General features: G+C 37.4%; 1 protein-coding gene across 4 annotated transcripts in view; it reads left to right on the top strand.

Moving 5' to 3' along the window:
- The first annotated feature begins 6,316 nt into the window (after positions 1 to 6,316).
- Positions 6,317 to 18,482, top strand: part of LOC6561506 (CUGBP Elav-like family member 2) — a 67,355-nt gene continuing 55,189 nt past the window's right edge. For 3 of the 4 annotated variants that reach the window (XM_001989252.2, XM_032735790.1, XM_032735791.1), the window contains exons 1-3: positions 6,317 to 6,573; positions 10,944 to 12,068; positions 17,358 to 17,638. In XM_001989252.2, the coding sequence (XP_001989288.1) occupies positions 11,287 to 12,068; positions 17,358 to 17,638 (1,063 nt within the window). In that variant the 5' untranslated portion in view covers positions 6,317 to 6,573; positions 10,944 to 11,286. Of the gene's footprint in view, positions 6,574 to 10,943; positions 12,069 to 17,357; positions 17,639 to 18,482 lie in introns of those variants that run through there. The other variant, XM_032735793.2, reaches the window with a different exon arrangement.

Below are 18,482 nucleotides of genomic sequence, written 5' to 3'. Positions count from 1 at the left end.
GAGTGTCTCATTTTATCTGTATCTATATCTGTATCTATATCTGTTTGTGCATCTGTGAGCGATCGCTTTGTGTCAACTGAAAGATTTGACCTCGCACTTCACCCATCAAGTGAATTAACCGAGACGCACAAGTTTGTCATCGTTTGTGTGTGTGTGTGGTGTGTATCTTCAACAGTGACCAACAGTCCCCCAACAACCCCTCAATTCACCCCCCTCAATCGCAACTTAGAGGCAATTTGTCATACAAAGAAATCATTCAACTTAGTTTGGTGCCGCAAGTGCTGCGGAAGTTTTTCACATACTACGAGTGTTATTATATTGAAGTGAACTTAACAGATAGAGATATAGATAAATATATATATAGATAAATTGTGTAGTGACGTGTTTTAAGTGTTCTTCTATTTAGAGAAGTAAAAGCAAATATAATTCAAAAATATCAACTATGTGAAATAACATTTCTGATTGATATCAAAGCACATGTGAAACAAAGTCAACAAAAATGTGCAGGTAAAGTTAAAATTAGTAAATAAAATTAATTTTATGAAATGTATAAGTAATTGAAAAATAGTTGCACTGATGCCAACTAACTAGTTTTAGTGTGGGAAATATTTAAAATTAGTTTAATGACAGATTTAAAACAGGAGAAGGAATTTCGCTCTGATTCAGCACTCAGAAGGAAAAACCATTTTGCACTTCTTAATTTTTGTATTAAAAATGTGTATAATCATAAATCATTTTTTGTATATATACATATATGTATAATGATATACTTGAAAGCTGCATTCTACTGTCAATGAAATACTTTGCTTGCCTGCAAAGATAAATCTGACATTAATGATCTGCCACTCAACTAAGTTAAGCCCATCAGACAATATGCATATATGTGAATATATATTCAGTTGCGATCTATCAGGCTATTAGAATTCCCAAAAAAAAATAAATAAAAACAACAAACTCTTTCAACGGAAAACGATCGAAGCAAGTAATTGCCATTCTTTATATATTATACGAGTATATTTTTTTCGATGCTCCAACATCTGTTCTAAAATAGTTTTGATTCCAAAAATAACTTATAGACATGTCATTAATTGGTTTTTGGACAAGTTACGCGTATGGCAAAGCACCCAAGCGAATTAAGTATGTATAATATATGTGAACTGAGACTAAATGATCTGTTGATCATAATATCTGTGAGGCGTTTGTCCGTGCGATCTTTATTATGAAAGCTGCCAACATTTAGCTGACAAATCATGGCACAGAACTCAAATGTCATAAAGTGGCTACGAGAAGAACAACAGTGATCGACTGGCAGATACTCTGTTCGGCTTAAAGTTTTAATATACATACAGCCCAATGCCCATCAACTTACAATCCCAATGGATATTTATCTATTTTGGGGGGAATATGCCTTAGTGCAACATTTATAAATGATTTAATATTTATTATTAAATTTATTCCATCGGGATTCGAAATTTATTGAAATATATAAATAAATCACAATAACCCTTGAACTGTAGCCAGCGAAAAACATGTTTAAATTGTAAATCAGACATAAAAAATGTATTTTTTTTTCATCACAGTCAAATTCTACAATTGCTCTCATCCTTTTGCGAAGGGGTGAATGAATGTTGTTCCATTTTCACCGAGTACAAACATATGCGACTAAACATGCCACAAGCTCTCGATGAAAATATTGGAAATAAATGGATGAGCTCCCAAATATGTTAGACTAAGCTTTAGAGCTTTGGAAATGAGAATTTGCTTTGTCCAGAATTTCTAGATAATATACTGGTTTCAGCTTGTTTTAAATATAAAAGGAAATGTATATTTTTGAAGCCTTTTTGATGTTTACTCTTTCATGGTCCAAAGTTATAACTAAATATAAAAACTTATGTAGTTAGACGGTAATAAAATGTGTGAAATATGTCTACGGTTAGTTTGATTCCAGAAATATGCATGGCACTTATAAATAAAAACAAGTAAATAAATCCATCTTACAACTTTCAACTTTTTGCAAAACCCCATATTTTTATACACTTAATGGGTGCAGGGTATAAAAACATAAAACAAGCCGCACAGGTAGGCTATAAATCTATATAGAGAGCACTCTCTCTCTCTCTCCCTCTCTCTCTCTCTCTCTCACTCTCTCTCTCTCTCTCTCACTCTCTCTCTCTCTGTCGCAGTTACAGTCTCAGCATGTGTCCATCTCTGTCACATTTATATAGTTTATGCTCTGCTTGTTTTAATTTCTCATTTCAAATTTAATTTTTATGGCCTTAATTTTGTTGACAACAAATACTTTTAGCTGTAGAAATTTATGCGAAACGCTCATAAAATCTTACTCAAAAAGTTTTCCAGACTCGCCCCATAATTTGGGCGTAAATCAATTAAAATTTTTCTTTTATTTTATTTTTTATTATTTTTGTTTGATTTCCAGCCTTGTTTTGTGTGTCAGTTGGCAAAATCCAATTAAAATGAAAGGCACACAACATACACACCCAAGAGTCAAGAGTGCAAAACTAAAGCAATTTGTTTGTGGGAGCAAGTGGGTGGTGTGGGGGGATCGGGGGGTGGGTGTGTTTGATTCGATGGTCTTTGGGGTTTTGTCATTACGGTCAATAATTACCGCAAGCATGTCAACCGAAATTATTGCCCAGATAGATTTTCAAGCCGGATTGAGGTGAGTTGAGGGTGAGTTCGGAAAAGTGGTTGGCAAAGGTAGGGGGAGGGGGGGGGGGGCAGGTGGGGCAGACGGAATGTGCTTGTGAGTTACTTCGTTTGCCACTTTTGGTTTAAGTGTCCGGCCATGTGTTGCAGTCAAACCGCAGGACTCCAACTCCGGACTTTTGGACTTGCTGTGCTTGCTCTGTCGGAAATAATTACTCAGCTTTGGCTTTCTTTGGACACACACACACACTCAAACATACACATACACACGCACACACATCCAATTTATATTGCCAGCGCTTCCTTTTGTCTGGCATTTCTCTTTCTCACTCTCGCCTTTGGCCCAGTTGTTCATTTTGTTTACCTGTTTGCTGGGGCTGCTTTATTAGTTTGTTGTTGTCGTTGTTGTTGCAGCAGTCGATTGTCAGTATTGCTGTCCGTCTGTCAGTATGCGTCAGTCTGTATCATTTGTTCATGTGGTCTTTGCTGCTGCCATTCAACCACTAAACTGTGTTTTGGCTTTTGTTTTATCACAAACCCCATTTTCGTGGCTTCGATTTTATTGTTTGATTTTCTCAAAATATTATTTCAGCTTTGTAACAGTGCCACACACATTTTCTAGTCTATAAGTTATACATAGTTATATATATATACATATATTTAGCCAATTAGAAACTGTCTAAATGCATACCAATCAAAAAGTATTTGTGTCGATTTGTTGTCCTTTTGGCGCACACACTTTACCTACTTGCGTATAAATAATTTAATTATTTCGTCCAACTAACACATTTCACAAGAAAACAATACACACACACACACACATACACACACACACACACACTTGACACACCACGACCAATAAGAATTGTTCAAATCCAATTCAATATTGATTGCTTGGACTGGCAACTGGCAACTGGAAAAGGACATGAAAAATCGAAACGTGCCCCAAGTCAAAAAGGGTTTCAACTTGTGATAAGTGCAGTAGACAGACAAATAGTTATAGTTATAGTTACAGTTAAAACCACAGATACATATATATACATAGATATGTGGACAAAGAACTACAACTAGTAGCAGCAGGTTGTCCTTGTTAACATTACATAAATGTGTGTATATATTATATGTATGTACAAATATGAGATTTTAGTGTACTACTCTTGATGATTATATATCTGCAGAATAATCACAGATTAGATAAATTAGTGAGCAATCAAAAGCGCTGCAGTTGGAGATAGACAGATAAGCAATTATCGCCATACGATCATATAGTAAAATACTCCCTGATGGAATAATAACTACTGTTCTACATATCTGCAACACTAATGTGTATACTTGATGGAAACTGTTATACTCTATGTTATCTGCTCAAAAATACCATAAACTTAATCTGCACAATTTCATTATACAATTTCTACCAAAATTTTTATGAGTTCAGTTTAAAAATAAACTGTTAACTGGGCTTGTATAAATGTTATGAGAGCTGTTATGACTTATAACAGTTCTCAGCTTACCTACAACTGTTCTACATACCTAAAAAGAGAATGAAGCATTAAAAAATATGTATAACAAACTAAATAACAGCGTTTTTCATTCGGAATCCCCTCACAATATTGTCAAAAAATAGGGCTAATTATTGGTCTATATATGCCACACATAATTAAATATTCGATTCTTGCCTCAGCTTTCCCGCTTATTGTAATCGATGTCCATATAATTATCCCATTACGCGCTGCCAGTCAATACTGCTATATATATATATATATATATAGGAATGCATATATAGATATATATATGTTTGTGTGTGTGTGTGGAGAGTAACACACATTTACCACTAAATAGTCGCGCATTATTATTTGATGGCACAGTGACAAGCGAACGCGTGGCAAATGGCAGAAGCAATGCTCGATATATATATATATATATAGATATAGATGTATGTAAAAAGCTTATGTGTATGTTATACATATCTAGGTATATATATATAGAGTGGAGCTCTGACTCTAACCCTTGTGCTGTCTGTTATGGCCAATGCTGAACTGCTGTCCGGTCACACGGGCTGTAAGGCACTTTTACACACAACCCCCACCTTGCCCACTGCCCCTTGTCCTACCCCCTTTCCCAGCAAACCCACACGAATCACTCCATTGAGCACTTCAAACTCATCGATACTTTGGGCAGCACTACGTGGTCTTTTTTTTATTTTTTTGTATATCCAGACTGGCCACAACAACACAGCTAGTTGCCATCGGTTGTACGAGCTGTATATATACATATATATATATGGATATGTATATATATTTATTTGTATATAGAGCAGACAACTCCCACACATATTGCTGGCCGTGCATGAGTTTAGTTTATATTTATGGGCATTATAGTGCGGATATATCGAGGACGAAGCGCGCTTTACGAGAGCCTCGAGACTGAAGAGACTCGAGCAATTGCAGCGGCATTTTCGATTACGACTCCGATTTGATTCGATTCGAGTTCGATGTTGTTGGCACATGTTTCGTTATATTTTGATAAGAAATGTGAATGGCCATAAAAATAGTATTTATTTATGTTCTGCTTGCTGTCGTCGTTGTTTTTGTCGTTGTTGTTGTTGGCAGGCAGGCAGGCGACACTTTTGTGCGAATTGTGCTTATGGCAGATTGCAGAGACTCAGATACCGGCAGAGACCGGAACTTGGCTGCGTCTTTATTTTTGCATGTGTCCCAACTTGTAAGTGGGCTTTGTGTTTTGTTTATTGTTGCACCGTAAACAATTTGACCAAGTTTAAATTCAATGCAGTGAAAGTTCGCATTAAAAACCAATTAAATTACGAAGACTTTAACAGCGCGAAATGTTCTTAAATACTTTAAGCACTTTTTGTTTTCCGTTTTTTATTTTAATCAATTTAAGCAACTTCTGGTCTTAAAAAACTTGATATAAACCATTGCATTGATTCTATTTTATTTATTATTTATTGTATAATTTAACTTTAAAATCTGAGTTGGGTGTTTCAGGATAATTTGGTATTCCAATTTAACAAGTGAATATTAAAAATTTAATAATGAATCGACAATTAAATGTATGCAACAAAATAAGTTCTTTAAAACACTTAAAAGTGTTAGCAATCAAACACACAAGGTAACACAAATTTGTTACAGTGTAGGCTGTCTGACTCACGGCGTCTGTGATAAGCGGAATGACCAGTTAAAGAGAGCGAGGATTTTAGCTCTAACCGAGTCGACTGCACTTGTCTTGTGGCATAGATAAAGACCTGAGAAAATAAACAAATGACAACTCCAAGTCAACGGTAGCAAGTAGGGAAAGAGAGAGTCCACAAGAGAGACCCATTTAGCCAAGGTAAATGTTTGCTCAAGAGACAGAGAGAGAGAGAGAGAGAAAGAGAGAGTGTGTGTCTGTCCGTTGTAGTTTAGTTTACCTGCCTGCTGCTGCTGCTGCTGACAACAATCAGCGAGCAATTATGCGATAAGCGCATTCTTATCAGCAGCAGATAACACATACACACCCACACACACACACACTCACTCACACACACACAGGGGGGAGAGTGGAAAACAGTGGTTGAGTTCAGAGTGTGTGAAAAATGATTATGAAATTAATGGGTACGTATTTCACTTATTTTCGGGCTCGATTTTAGTTGTCTTTTGCTGGGCTACGCGTGCGGTCGAACATACAAGTCGCGAAGTGCAATTATATGCCCGATTAGAGTGTTTGTAACAGTGTATATGCGTGTATCTACAGCGGTATCTGTGTAAAGCGTGTGCGTGTCTGTGTGTGTCTCTATATAGACATAAACATATCGTGTGTCCAAATTGAGCATATGTTAACTGAAAGTAAAAATTCACCTGAGATACATTTGCATCTGTCAGATACTTGCGTAAACTGCAGTGCCTTAAAGTAAGTATCGAATGGAAACAGTTAAAGTGCTGGCAACTGTTATACTAGTTACAGCTGTCGTACACACTGTTATACGCCATGTCCGTTGAGTTGATGAAACTGTTTGCCATGTTCTTTTTTACAGCCAACAGATAACAGTTGTTAATCTAACTGGTAGGGCAACATTGGACTTATGGATATAAATATAGCTCATAGTTACCCAAAAAAATAGTAAAAAAAAGAAGGAAAACCCAAGCGAAAACAACCTCAATAAAAGCCAACCATACGAAACGTATAAAACACCAGATAAGATAACGTAAAACTCGCTCAACAAGTGAATGCAGCACAGTCCAATGCCGCATAGCAATGTCTCTGTCTCTGTCTCTGTGTAGGTGTGTGTATTTGTGTAGTGTAGTGGAGTGTTGTTTTGTGTTGTGCTGTGTTGTGTAGCACAGTGTACCGTCATTCAGTGCAAGGCAGCCCCATGGCTAAGTGTCTTGCTGCTGCTGCTGCTGGCCCTGTTGACATGTGATTCCTCCTAAATGGAGTGCAAGTTGTGAGATGTCAACAGCAGTGTCACTGTCACAAAACACACACACACAGAGACAACAAGCTAGAGAGACAGAGACAGAGAGAAAAAGCGAGAGGGATATATAGAGTGGAATTTGGGTCAGACTTTTGGGCACACGATTCACACTAGGCCTACATTTGCATACACAGTTTGATTATCTCTCAGTGGCAGATTAGGCAGGGGAGATGAACCGATGCCAGAGCAGGGGGTGCAGGGCAGGAGGGGCAACAAAGGCAAACTGTGCAAAATATTGTCACTAAAGTTAATTAAAAAACAGCCAGAGGCACACAATATTTACACACAACACACACAAACACACACAGATGACAGACATCTAACAGTTCACCCTCTCTTGTCTATCTGCCAACAGCTTTAATAAAAATGCCTGGCAAAGGATAAGAGTCCTGTGCTTTGGGTGGGGAGTGGGTGGTGCGGAAAGGGGGGATTGGGTGTTAGGTAGTTGCCTTTCATCGTCATCGTCAGCGCGCTGCGTGCGCAAACAAAGGCAAATAAATAGAAAAGAGATACTCAATAATCAATAGATAAATAAAATTACAAGGTGACAGCAACAGCAACAGCAGCAGCCACGAGGATGACACAGCTGCCACCGCTGTGCGTCTTGCCTCGTGTCCCCAGTGGGTGGTCTGCCTGTTAAAGCTGCAGGAGCAGCAGCAGCAGCAGCAGCAACCAACGCTAACTGCTCATAATGCAACAACAGCAACAGCGAAAACAGAAACACAAATGAAAAACCCAAATAAAGCTAGCTGAATTTGAAATACTCTTATGAAAAATAGAAATTGAGATTTCAGCAAAGGTTGCTTTTTTAGAAAGAAAAATGCAAATAGTTGCCGAAATCAAAATACAACTATTTCATTAGAATAACGCCAAAAACTATTAAAAATAGTTAATAAGCAGAAGAGTACGGAAAAATAAAAAAAAACTATAAGGTTAATTTGGAGTCTAATTATAATTTCTGAAGTTAATATAATTTCAAAAACTAGAGTAAAAAATAGATTTTGAGTTTGACTACAATTTCTAAAGGAAGTTTAATTCCATACAAAAATATTATAAAATTGATTTTGAGTCTGATTATATTATATAATTATGATTTCTGTAATGAGTTTAATTACTAGACATTTGATATTGTAATTGAGATTAGAATTTCTGGAGTAGTTTCCATTGCAAATAGCTTAATATGCCTGCAATTTATTTCTCTGCTGGCAAATCTAAACAACTTACTTTCAAGTTTCTTTTAAACTAAGATACAAGCTACAAATATTTTATTAATTGGGCAAGATAAGATTACGAATTGAGGAATTAACAAGCGTATTTCCCAATTTCTTAGGAACTAATGCCCAAACTTATCTAAGATACTTGAAAAAGGTGTCTTCAAATACAAATAACTTACAAGTAAAGCTCGCTATCTTCTAATGTATACAAATAAAAAAAAACTGTAGGATGTTAGGCTCAAAGAGCAAAGGCGAAAAGTTATTCTAATCAAACGCTGTTTAGCAAAGTTAGTGTATCTATAAGTCGTATATGGCATATATACATATATAGACAACAGGCGTTGGCGTTAGCGTCGTCGCAGCCATCGTTGTTGTTATTGTTATTGTTATTGTTGTTGTTGCCGTCGACATCGTTTGATGGCGCTGGATAAGCGTGTGGCAACATGGCAACGTGGCAACGTGGCAGCAGCAATGCCGCTGGCAAACCGAAGCTGAACAACAGCAGCATAAATATCGACAACACTCAGAATCTCTTGTTGGTGGGGTGCAACAAGCGTTTCACGACACGTCGCCAGTTGCCAGCCTTTGGCCAACTGAAGCGGACGCCAAAAAACAACAAAAAAAAACAAAAAACAAAATATATAAAAATAAAATATAAATAAAACGAAAATAAAAAAGCGCGAAAATATGCGAATTTTGCAATTTATTAATAATATAAAATAATGACGAAATTCTAGAGCAAAATTCCACAGTAATTGCAAATAGCGCTAGTTGAAGTTAAGGTTTAAGTGTAAAGTGCTGAAGATTGCGCATACGCCAAGTGGAACGTCTGGAATTTTGGACACAACATATGTGTGTGTATGTGAGTCAGTGTATGTGTGTGAGAGCGCGTTAATTAAGGTGCCCAGCTTGTGGTCAGTCAAGTGCGACAACAAATAATTTGATTTCAATTTAACTAATTAGCTGCAGCCTTCAACATAATGCGACCGTCTGAGCCTCACAGAATGATAAATGTGTGTGTGTGTGTGTGTGTGATATGTGTGTATGTGTTAGAATGTGTGTGTGAGTGTACTATAGTGTGTGTTGGAGCACTCAAGTCCTTATCTGTTTAGCGGCAGCTACAAACATGTTCAGTTTAAATGGCACTCCAATGCGCAGTATACAACATATATATATATATATATATATATTTATACATATATATATGTATACATATGTGTGTGTGTGTGTTCTAGTGCTTTATCAAAGCCAAGCACTCAAATGCAGAGAGTCAAGTAGGCAGTGAATGCTGCGGTCAGTCTGTCAATATGCGTTCATTTCAATGCGCTTAGCTATGCAGCTGCCGACAGGCGTTAGTTGCAGCCAGGCAAACTGCTACTGGGTGTGGTGAGGTGTGAGTGAGGGGAATGTGCTCAATCTGGCAGCCATTTCGACTGCGGTTTGCACTGCCAACCACAACCAGAAAACCAAAAACAAATAATAAGAGTTAATTTTTTGGTCTAACTGCTAGTTTTTGGTATTATATTTAATTAGCCACTTGAATAGTTTTTAATTCAATTATTTTGTGTGTGTGATAAGCACTTGATGCGAGTGCATATAATATAGATATATATACATATATTTGTTCACTTTTGTGATAAGTATTAATTTAGACTCTCTTTGTGATTGCAATATTAAACATGTTAAGTACTTAAACTTTCAAGTGGCTGCTTTGAATATTTATTAATTTTCCGTATGTTATTCAAAAATAATGTGAAAATAGGATATTAAATATTTATATATGTAAAACGTTTTTATTTAAATTAAAGTCAGTTTTATAAAAGGAATTTAGTACAATTAACTAATTTCATAAGACGCTCTTTGATTTAAATAAATACACTTTGTATATAACAATATTTATTTAACAATATCACTTTCATTTTCTTCAAGTAATTTGAATCGACCTTTAACAAAATTATTTTGAGCAAACCAATTATCACCCTTTCAATCACTAATGTGTTAAATGCAACATCTGCAAAATTAATTATTTGAAGCTTAATTACTGCGTGTGTATGTGTGTGTGTGTGTGTGTGTTAATAGTTAACGAGCCAGTTAATAAAACAAACACCTTTAGATTTAATGATAAACACAGCCCAAGACACTATTATAATTGGTACTTTAAGCTTATGGAGTACTTTATTTATGGAGTCTCAAATTTACTGACTTTTTAATGGGACTCCAGACAGATTCAGATCTATCTATCTGATCAGATCTATCTATCTATCTGATCTGAGATCTATCTATACCCTGTGGATGCAATAATGACCTTATTTAGAGTTTCGATCACTAATTCAACAATTGATTCTCCTAATTCAGTCTTATTAAAATGGTTCATTTAATCTAGTTCGATGGCACAAGTGTTGCATTACATAATTATTTATTATAATTTATATAGATAGCTAAATACATGAATTATATAAAACAATATTCAGAGAAGGTCCATTATATTTCATTTTAACAGAACTCAAATTTATTATTTAAGAACAACTCTTTTACATCGTTAAACTAACAACTAATTGTTGCTGTTCTTCTTTTTTCTAATTTAATTACAGTTAAACTGGAAAAACCCGCAGCAAACCAAGTGCAACAAATGAAAACAAAAATAAATAAACACCAACAAATTAAAACACTTGAAAAAAAGAAGGTGTAGTCCAATTGTGGAGGGATAAAACTGTGATAAGCAAAACGAGCAGAGCATAGTAATTAAATGCGCAGATAATATACAATTTTCATAAAAATAAAGCTCGCAGTGAAATTAAAAAGGAAGCGTCGCCAAATACAGCAGCAGCAACAGTTGCAACAGTTACACTAAAAGTAATTAGCGACGGCAACAGAGAGACAGAGAGGGAGAGAGAGAGAGAGAGAGCAATAATAATAAAGTGGGAAATAAAATAAATGATGTTGCAATCTTTGAAAGTGCGCGTGGATAAACTAAGCGGCATTCCACCAGCAACAACCACAGAGGCAACTGTTGAAGTAACAGCAGCAACAACAGCAACAGCAATAAGCACATACACAGCAGCAATAACAACAGATACAACAGCAGCAACAACAATGTTAACAACAGCACCTGTTGCCCATGTCGCTAATGGTATGGCCAATGGCAGCATTCTCTATAACGGCATCAGCAGCAACACTAACAATTTAAATAGCAATAACAATAACAACTTGCTGCTGCAACAACAACAACAGCAGCAGCAGCTACAACAACAACAACAACAGCCGGGAAAGTATTTAGAAAATCTAACGACAGCAACGGGCGCCATTGCAACGGCAACAACTTTTACAGGTGCTGCGAAAAGTTTTCATCCATATTTGCGGCGCAGCAGCAACATACCAATACCACCAACAGCAGCAGCAGCGGCAGTTGCAACACCAGCAGCAGCAGCAGCAACGACAATGACCAAAACTGCTGGCATGTCGACAACATTGCTTGAAACACTTTTGCACAACCAAATAAATTCCAATGCAACTACAGTCGCTGCCGTTGTTGCCGCCATACCAGCACCACCAGCATCAGCAGCAGCAGCAGCAACAACAGCTGAAGCAGCAACAACAACGGCAACAGATGTGGCAGCAACCACAGCAGCTGCTGCGACGTCGACGCTGTTAAATTCCAGCATTAATTCCAGAACTTCATTAGCCGACCAAAATGCCCAAAGCGGCGCCCCAATTTGGTGAGTATTGCAGTCACGCCCCCTCTTTCGATCCACACCCACTTTTTATGCAGCGCCCAACTCATTGCATTGCTGATGTTCCTTTTTGTGAGACTCCTAATTGTGTTTAATTGATTGGTGCACATTTTTTCGTTGTGAAAATTAACCCACAAAAGTAGGCAATGAAAACTTGTAGAGATTGTTTAATTAAGCCAAAATGTCTCTTGGCTTGGAGCAGCAAACTAACTTGGCAAAGGGTGCAATTTTATATTGAATAGAGTCTTCATCTGGAGACTTGTAGTAGGCCAAGTCCCGTAGCCTCTTAGTGAAATAATGTGTCTGGGCTTATTATACATCAATTTAAAGTCCATCTACATATTGTAGAGGAGAACTTAAATTCAAAAATTCTTTGAAATCGGATTATTTATACAGATGAACAGACGAACATGTCCAACTCAACTCATCTGTTGATATCGAATAAGAATATATATTCATTATTGGTTCATTCTACCTGTTAGACACTTTTGCTTAATTTTATTAATTCTTTTAGGCATTTCTATCTCAACTTTACATAATCGCTTGAAATTTATGAGAAAATAGTAAATTAACTACTAAAGTGAAGTGATATTAGTTTGGTTTATGTTTACCTGCTACAAACTAAGCTTTGGTCAATAAGAAACAGTTTTCAAGTTCTAGATTTTATGATGATTTTTCTCTCAGTGTTTCAGTGCTTTCTTATTGAACTAATTCTCACGTAACACTTCAAAAATTCACAATTATTTAGCTTAATTTTAATCAATTTGCATATTAGCATATTAACTAGATATAAATTTCAATTTCCTTTCATCAAATTACAACACGCTGCTATCAAATATCAAAATGTAATTTCTTCCCCCTCCATCACACGCTGCACAACGATTTCCATTTCCAGACAAGTTCCTTTGCCCGGAAATTATAAAAAAATATATAGATAAAAAATAAAGTAGTAGTAGAAGAGAAATGTCCATTTGGCAGTTGGCAGGCATTTCTTACTTTCATTTTTTTTTGGTACGAGAATCGATTCAATTAAAATAAGTGACAACGTGCCGAAGTGAGGACTCTTTGGACTCTCCTCTTTGCTCCTCCACACTGACTAACGATAATTGGCATTGCATTAAGGTTATTAATTGGCAATGGAACGAGCGTAGCCATCCAACCATCAACCCATCATTCCAGAACGACGCCCATCAAGAATATAATGCTAATGATCATTGACAGCACGGGGCAATTATAACATTACGTTATCTTCATTGATAATGATGATGATGATGATGACGATGTGGTCGATAAGACAACCGACGACATCGTGACAAACTGACAGAATGACTAACTGATATGCAGACATAACCCCAATGCTCCCCAGCTTGATGCCCGATGCCCGATGCCCAAAGATCCAATCTCAACTTTACTGCAGTTGAATGGTAGGCATCATGCACATTCTCCCTCTCTCTCTCTCTCTCTCTTTCTTTCACTGTATCTCTCGCTCTTTCTCTCTGTATCTGTGTCTGTCTATCTGTCAGTTGTTATGCCCTATACCCATTGAAAAAGGATAAAGCAAGGTATTTTGCAGTTTTCGCTGCAAACGTAGCAAAAATGAGAAACAACTTCAAACTCATTGGATAAGAATGAGAAGTTAATTTGATATATATTGGTATCTCTTAGAACCCAATTAAACTAATGGATTATTTTAAATTTTAATCCTTTTTATATGTTACGTCAAGTACCATGATGAATTGTATAATAATATGATAAATCACTTAACAATTATTTTGCATTTGCAGACCTCTTTCTATAATTTGTATTGGTATTTATATTATTAGCCATATATGCAATCCAATCAACAATATTTCTTCCAGGATATCTACCCGTCAAGTTGCCCCTCTCAGTTGTTGTGGAGAGCGTATTGCGCTGCCATTAAATAATAAAGCAAGAATATTAAATTTATGCTGGGTCATTTTTATGCGCCTCGGTGCCTCTACTCCTGCTACTGATGACTATGCTCCTGCTGCTGCTCCTGCTGCTGCTCCTGCCCCTATTTACTGCTCCCATTTCCCCGCCTGTTGCCGACTATCTGTGTCACTTTGGCGTCCTCTATCTTTGCTGGACTGTTTGTTTTTGTTGTGACAGGCGCGACATAACAAACTGCCATCATAAATTAAATGCCGCGTCACGGCTTTTGTCGGCGGCCACTGCTGCTGTTGCTGCTGCTGCTGCTGCTGGTGGTAGGCGTAGGCGTTGTGGGCGTGGTCACCAACACTCTGCAGTGGCAGTGTGGCAGCTTTCAGATCCAACTCAACTTGAATGTCATCGTATGTGCGTTGCGCCAGAAGCACAAAACACTTGCCAGCACCCACAAATCGTTAGCCAGCAATCCAACACCTGAACAACAGCAACAAAATTAGGTAAATCCGACTGCAAAATACTCTTCATGAGAGAGGAAACTAAGTCTGGCTAAATATAAATATAAATATAAATTTGTTTATGATTTTCCCGTTGGCATAAATTCTAAAAGATTATTATTAACAAAGGCTGTGAAGGGCGATAATTTGAATGAATAGATAAATGATTCTGTGCAAGAAAGAGTAATAAATACGAGTAGATATTTCAACTCTCAAGCTACAATACCATACAAAAATGCCTTCAAACGAAACAAACACTCTACTAAAGTAATATACCCTTACTGCCTAACAAGAACAGTGTATAAGCAGCGTGGTTAAGCCAAAGCCAAGGCCAAAGCTGAGGCTGATGATGATGCCAAAGCAAATCCCAATGGGCGACCACCGCAGGCAATTTTCTCATTAAGCTCCGGCGCATTTAAATGAAACTGAATTAGTAATGCTGAGAAAGCCACCGAGACGAAAGACGAAAGATGGAGATGAAAATGAAGACAACGACACAGAGAAGTTCCGCCGCGCCGCAGCAACTGTTGCCAGCGTCTCGCCAAGTAGTTACTGTCGTTTCTTGCTGTTTGCCGCTGTTGCTCCAGTTTGCTCCTTTGCCAACCTCCCAGCGGAACGAGGCTGATTCTCTGATGGATTCCCCAGGCGGCTGTGCGACTTTGAAAGCGAAATAATTGCCTACGGGACAAAAGCGACACCTGTCGCACAGCTCCTGCAACATCCCCCTCCCCCTTTCACCTTTTTATTTTATTCTTTATTTAAAGCGCGCGCCAAAAAGTAGGCAACATAAAATTGTGCGGATTTTGATTTACGCCTGCGGGGCAAATTTAATGCACAGTTCAGCTCCCCCAATTCCCCCTCCCCATTTTTGGGGCTGCCGTTTTGGCCTACTTTGCATTTGACTTGTAGGCAATATTTATCACCTTGACACTAGACTATTTGGCAAGCGACACGCTCTCCGCCTCTAATAGATTAAGTTCGTTTTGTCATTTCACCCGCCTTGGGGTTCCTGCTGTCGTCCCACATAGCTATATATCTAAGGTGGAGGGTTATAGGGTGGAGATCCGTATTTACGCGACACTTCATAAATGTTGTCTAAGAAAGTGAAATTAAGTTAAGATAGCATCAGAATTGGATAATATCCGCAACGGCATCATTTCATTTATTTAACTAGGAAAAACACTTTTACGTGGAGAGCAACTTAAGAAAGAAAATTAAAATTAGCCTTGAAAGGCACTAAAATTATAATGGTCGAGGTGATTACATTTAAGTGTGCTATAAATCACTATAATATCAATTATTGATGGAAATAAACCAATGATTGGCAAGTGGGGAAGCTGAAGAATATTCATATTTAATGTGCAGAGAAGTGAAAGTGTTTTCATTGAGACTGGGTAAAAAATGATTTGTGGTCACGATTGATTGTGAGAACGTATTAACTTAATCGAATTAACATTAACTATAATTAAGACTACAGGGCTCGACTAGAAAATACCCTGTAGCCAGTTTTTAAGTAGTTGTTGGTTATCTATGAAAATACCTTTTGGTTAAAAAAATGTTCGTTTATTTTCCCACTTTAATGCAATTTTTACATTTAATTAACAATATATCTGAATAAATTGTATATTCATTGGAAGGGGACGGATAAGCATTTCATAAATAAAATGCTTGAAAGCATTGAAACAATTTTATTTTGAATAACGCAACAGTTTTGAAGCAACTCCACATTCAAATGAATACCTCAATAATTGTATGCCCTTGTTTTATTTTTGTTTTAAGCCACTTCTCAAATTGCTAATTAGAAATGTTGGAACCCCAAAACCGTCGTCCACAACACTCAAGAGTAATTTGATTTTCAAATTTATTGCCTGAACAGTTTGACAAGTTGAACTTATTGCGAAATCAACTCGAGTTTTGTTGTGGCTAATTCAGTTGTTGCAACTGTGGTTTGCTTCTTGTTGTTATTGTTGTTGCTGTTGTTGACATCAACCAAAAGTCAATTTCGTATGCCCTCAACAACACCCAATAAACCGCAAATATACACACACCTACACACCCACACACACACACACACACACACATAGAGGAAAACAAACAAAGTTTTTGGGGGCATTACATAAAAAGCTCGAAGTGAAGTATTCAAGTGACCCCAAAATGAACCATTCAATGCATTGCCAGCTACTTGCCACCAACTTCCCCCTCTCTCCCTCTCTCTCACATTAGATACCCTCTGCTCTACATACACACACACACACACACACACACACAACACACACTCGCCTGTTGGTCAGCCACAGAACAAAGTAAAATCGTTTACAACTTTTTAGATTAGATTAGTTTGCTAATAACAATTAGTATTTGTATTTTATGCACTGCTCAACTTCTCTCTCTCTGTCTCTCTCTATCTATCTCTCTCTCTCCCTCTCTCTGTCTCATACTCACTCACTCTATCTGTCCCTCGTTTTTTGACCACACATCGCACGCAGCATTGTTGTCCAGTCTGTTGTTTTTTATTGTCATTAGCAAATGAAGTTAGAACAAAGAGAGAAGAAGAGAGATGCAGAGAAGAGGGGAGAGGGGAAAGGAAGGGAGGTTGCAGTTAGAGAGGGAGTTTGGCTTTGACCATGTACAATATGTTGGCCATAAAAGTTCAATACAATTGCCACAAAAGTTTTCTGGTAACGACTTGTAGATAATACATATTTGGACATTGCCACAGACGAGACCAATATGACGGCCAATATATAAATGAAAAAACTCGACTAGAACATACCCTAGAACTCAGCTGTTGAATACATAGCAATGTGAATTAAAATTTGTATCCTGTGTACAATTCTTATCAATAATGTCATTTTCTTCTTTCGATTTGCAGCGATTCAAATGGCGCCGAGGAGTCGCAACAACAGCAGCTGGAATTGGAGGCCATCAAATGTGATTCGGATTCCATTGGGAATGTGAGTTCGAATGCAATGGATATACCTCAAGTGGATGCGGAACTGGCCAAGGATCAGCCGGATGCGGACAACATTAAAATGTTTGTGGGCCAAATACCCAAGACATGGGATGAGATCAAATTGCGATGCCTGTTCGAGCAGTTTGGACGCGTTCACACGCTGAATGTGCTCCGAGATAAGGTCACATCGATTAGTCGAGGTGAGTGTTGAGTGTTGAGCAGCATACAAATGCGCCAATTAATCGCCACAAAAAGAGTGCCACCAGAAGCCAACTTGCCAACTTACCAAGTTGCCAACTTGCAGCTACTCGCAATGAATTTTTACAATACCCATCAATTTGAGGCGCACCCTTTTAAGCCACATGGGGCTGGCAATTGAGGGGGCAACATCAACATTAACATCAAGTAATATGATTATGGGTACACTCATAAAAAAATTGCACTGAATTTTACAAATTTGCCAAAGGTATTTCTCAAAGAACTCTAAAACTAGGTTTTTTTCTTTAATTTTAAAATTATTGTTAAACATTAAAAGTTTAGAAAAGAATCGAGGCCATTTCTACTTCTCAGAAATGTATTTCTTAATAAAAGCCGATTTAGAACAAGCCTTTCTAGTTTTTGGAAATTTGTTTTCTTATATTTAAAAATGATTTCTAAAAACAAGAAAACTGTCTAGTTTTCAAGGCAATATCCTACAATTTATCGCATTTTTTTGCTGAGTGTAGCGCAAAACGAACCCATTAAAACTAACACCCAAGCAACCAACACCAGGCCCAGGTGTTGAGCTACAGTTTTTCTGTCAGTAATTGGCCATAATTGTCGCACACACACACACACACACTCCCATACACACTCACACACACACTCGCTCAGAAGTTTGGTTAATTCTGTTGGGTATTTGAATAATTTGCACATTTGCTTGCAAACTTTTATGAAAGGTTGAAATTGTATTATGCATATTTATGGCCATGCGTGCTCCTGATCGGATATGCTCGTAGTTACCACTACTCAAACACCTCCACATCCTGCCCCTCCTCCTACTGG

This window comes from Drosophila grimshawi, unplaced genomic scaffold, assembly GCF_018153295.1.
Source record: "Drosophila grimshawi isolate 15287-2541.00 unplaced genomic scaffold, ASM1815329v1 contig_1377, whole genome shotgun sequence".
NCBI lineage: Eukaryota > Metazoa > Arthropoda > Insecta > Diptera > Drosophilidae > Drosophila > Drosophila grimshawi.
This window is presented reverse-complemented; position numbering and strand designations above follow the sequence as displayed.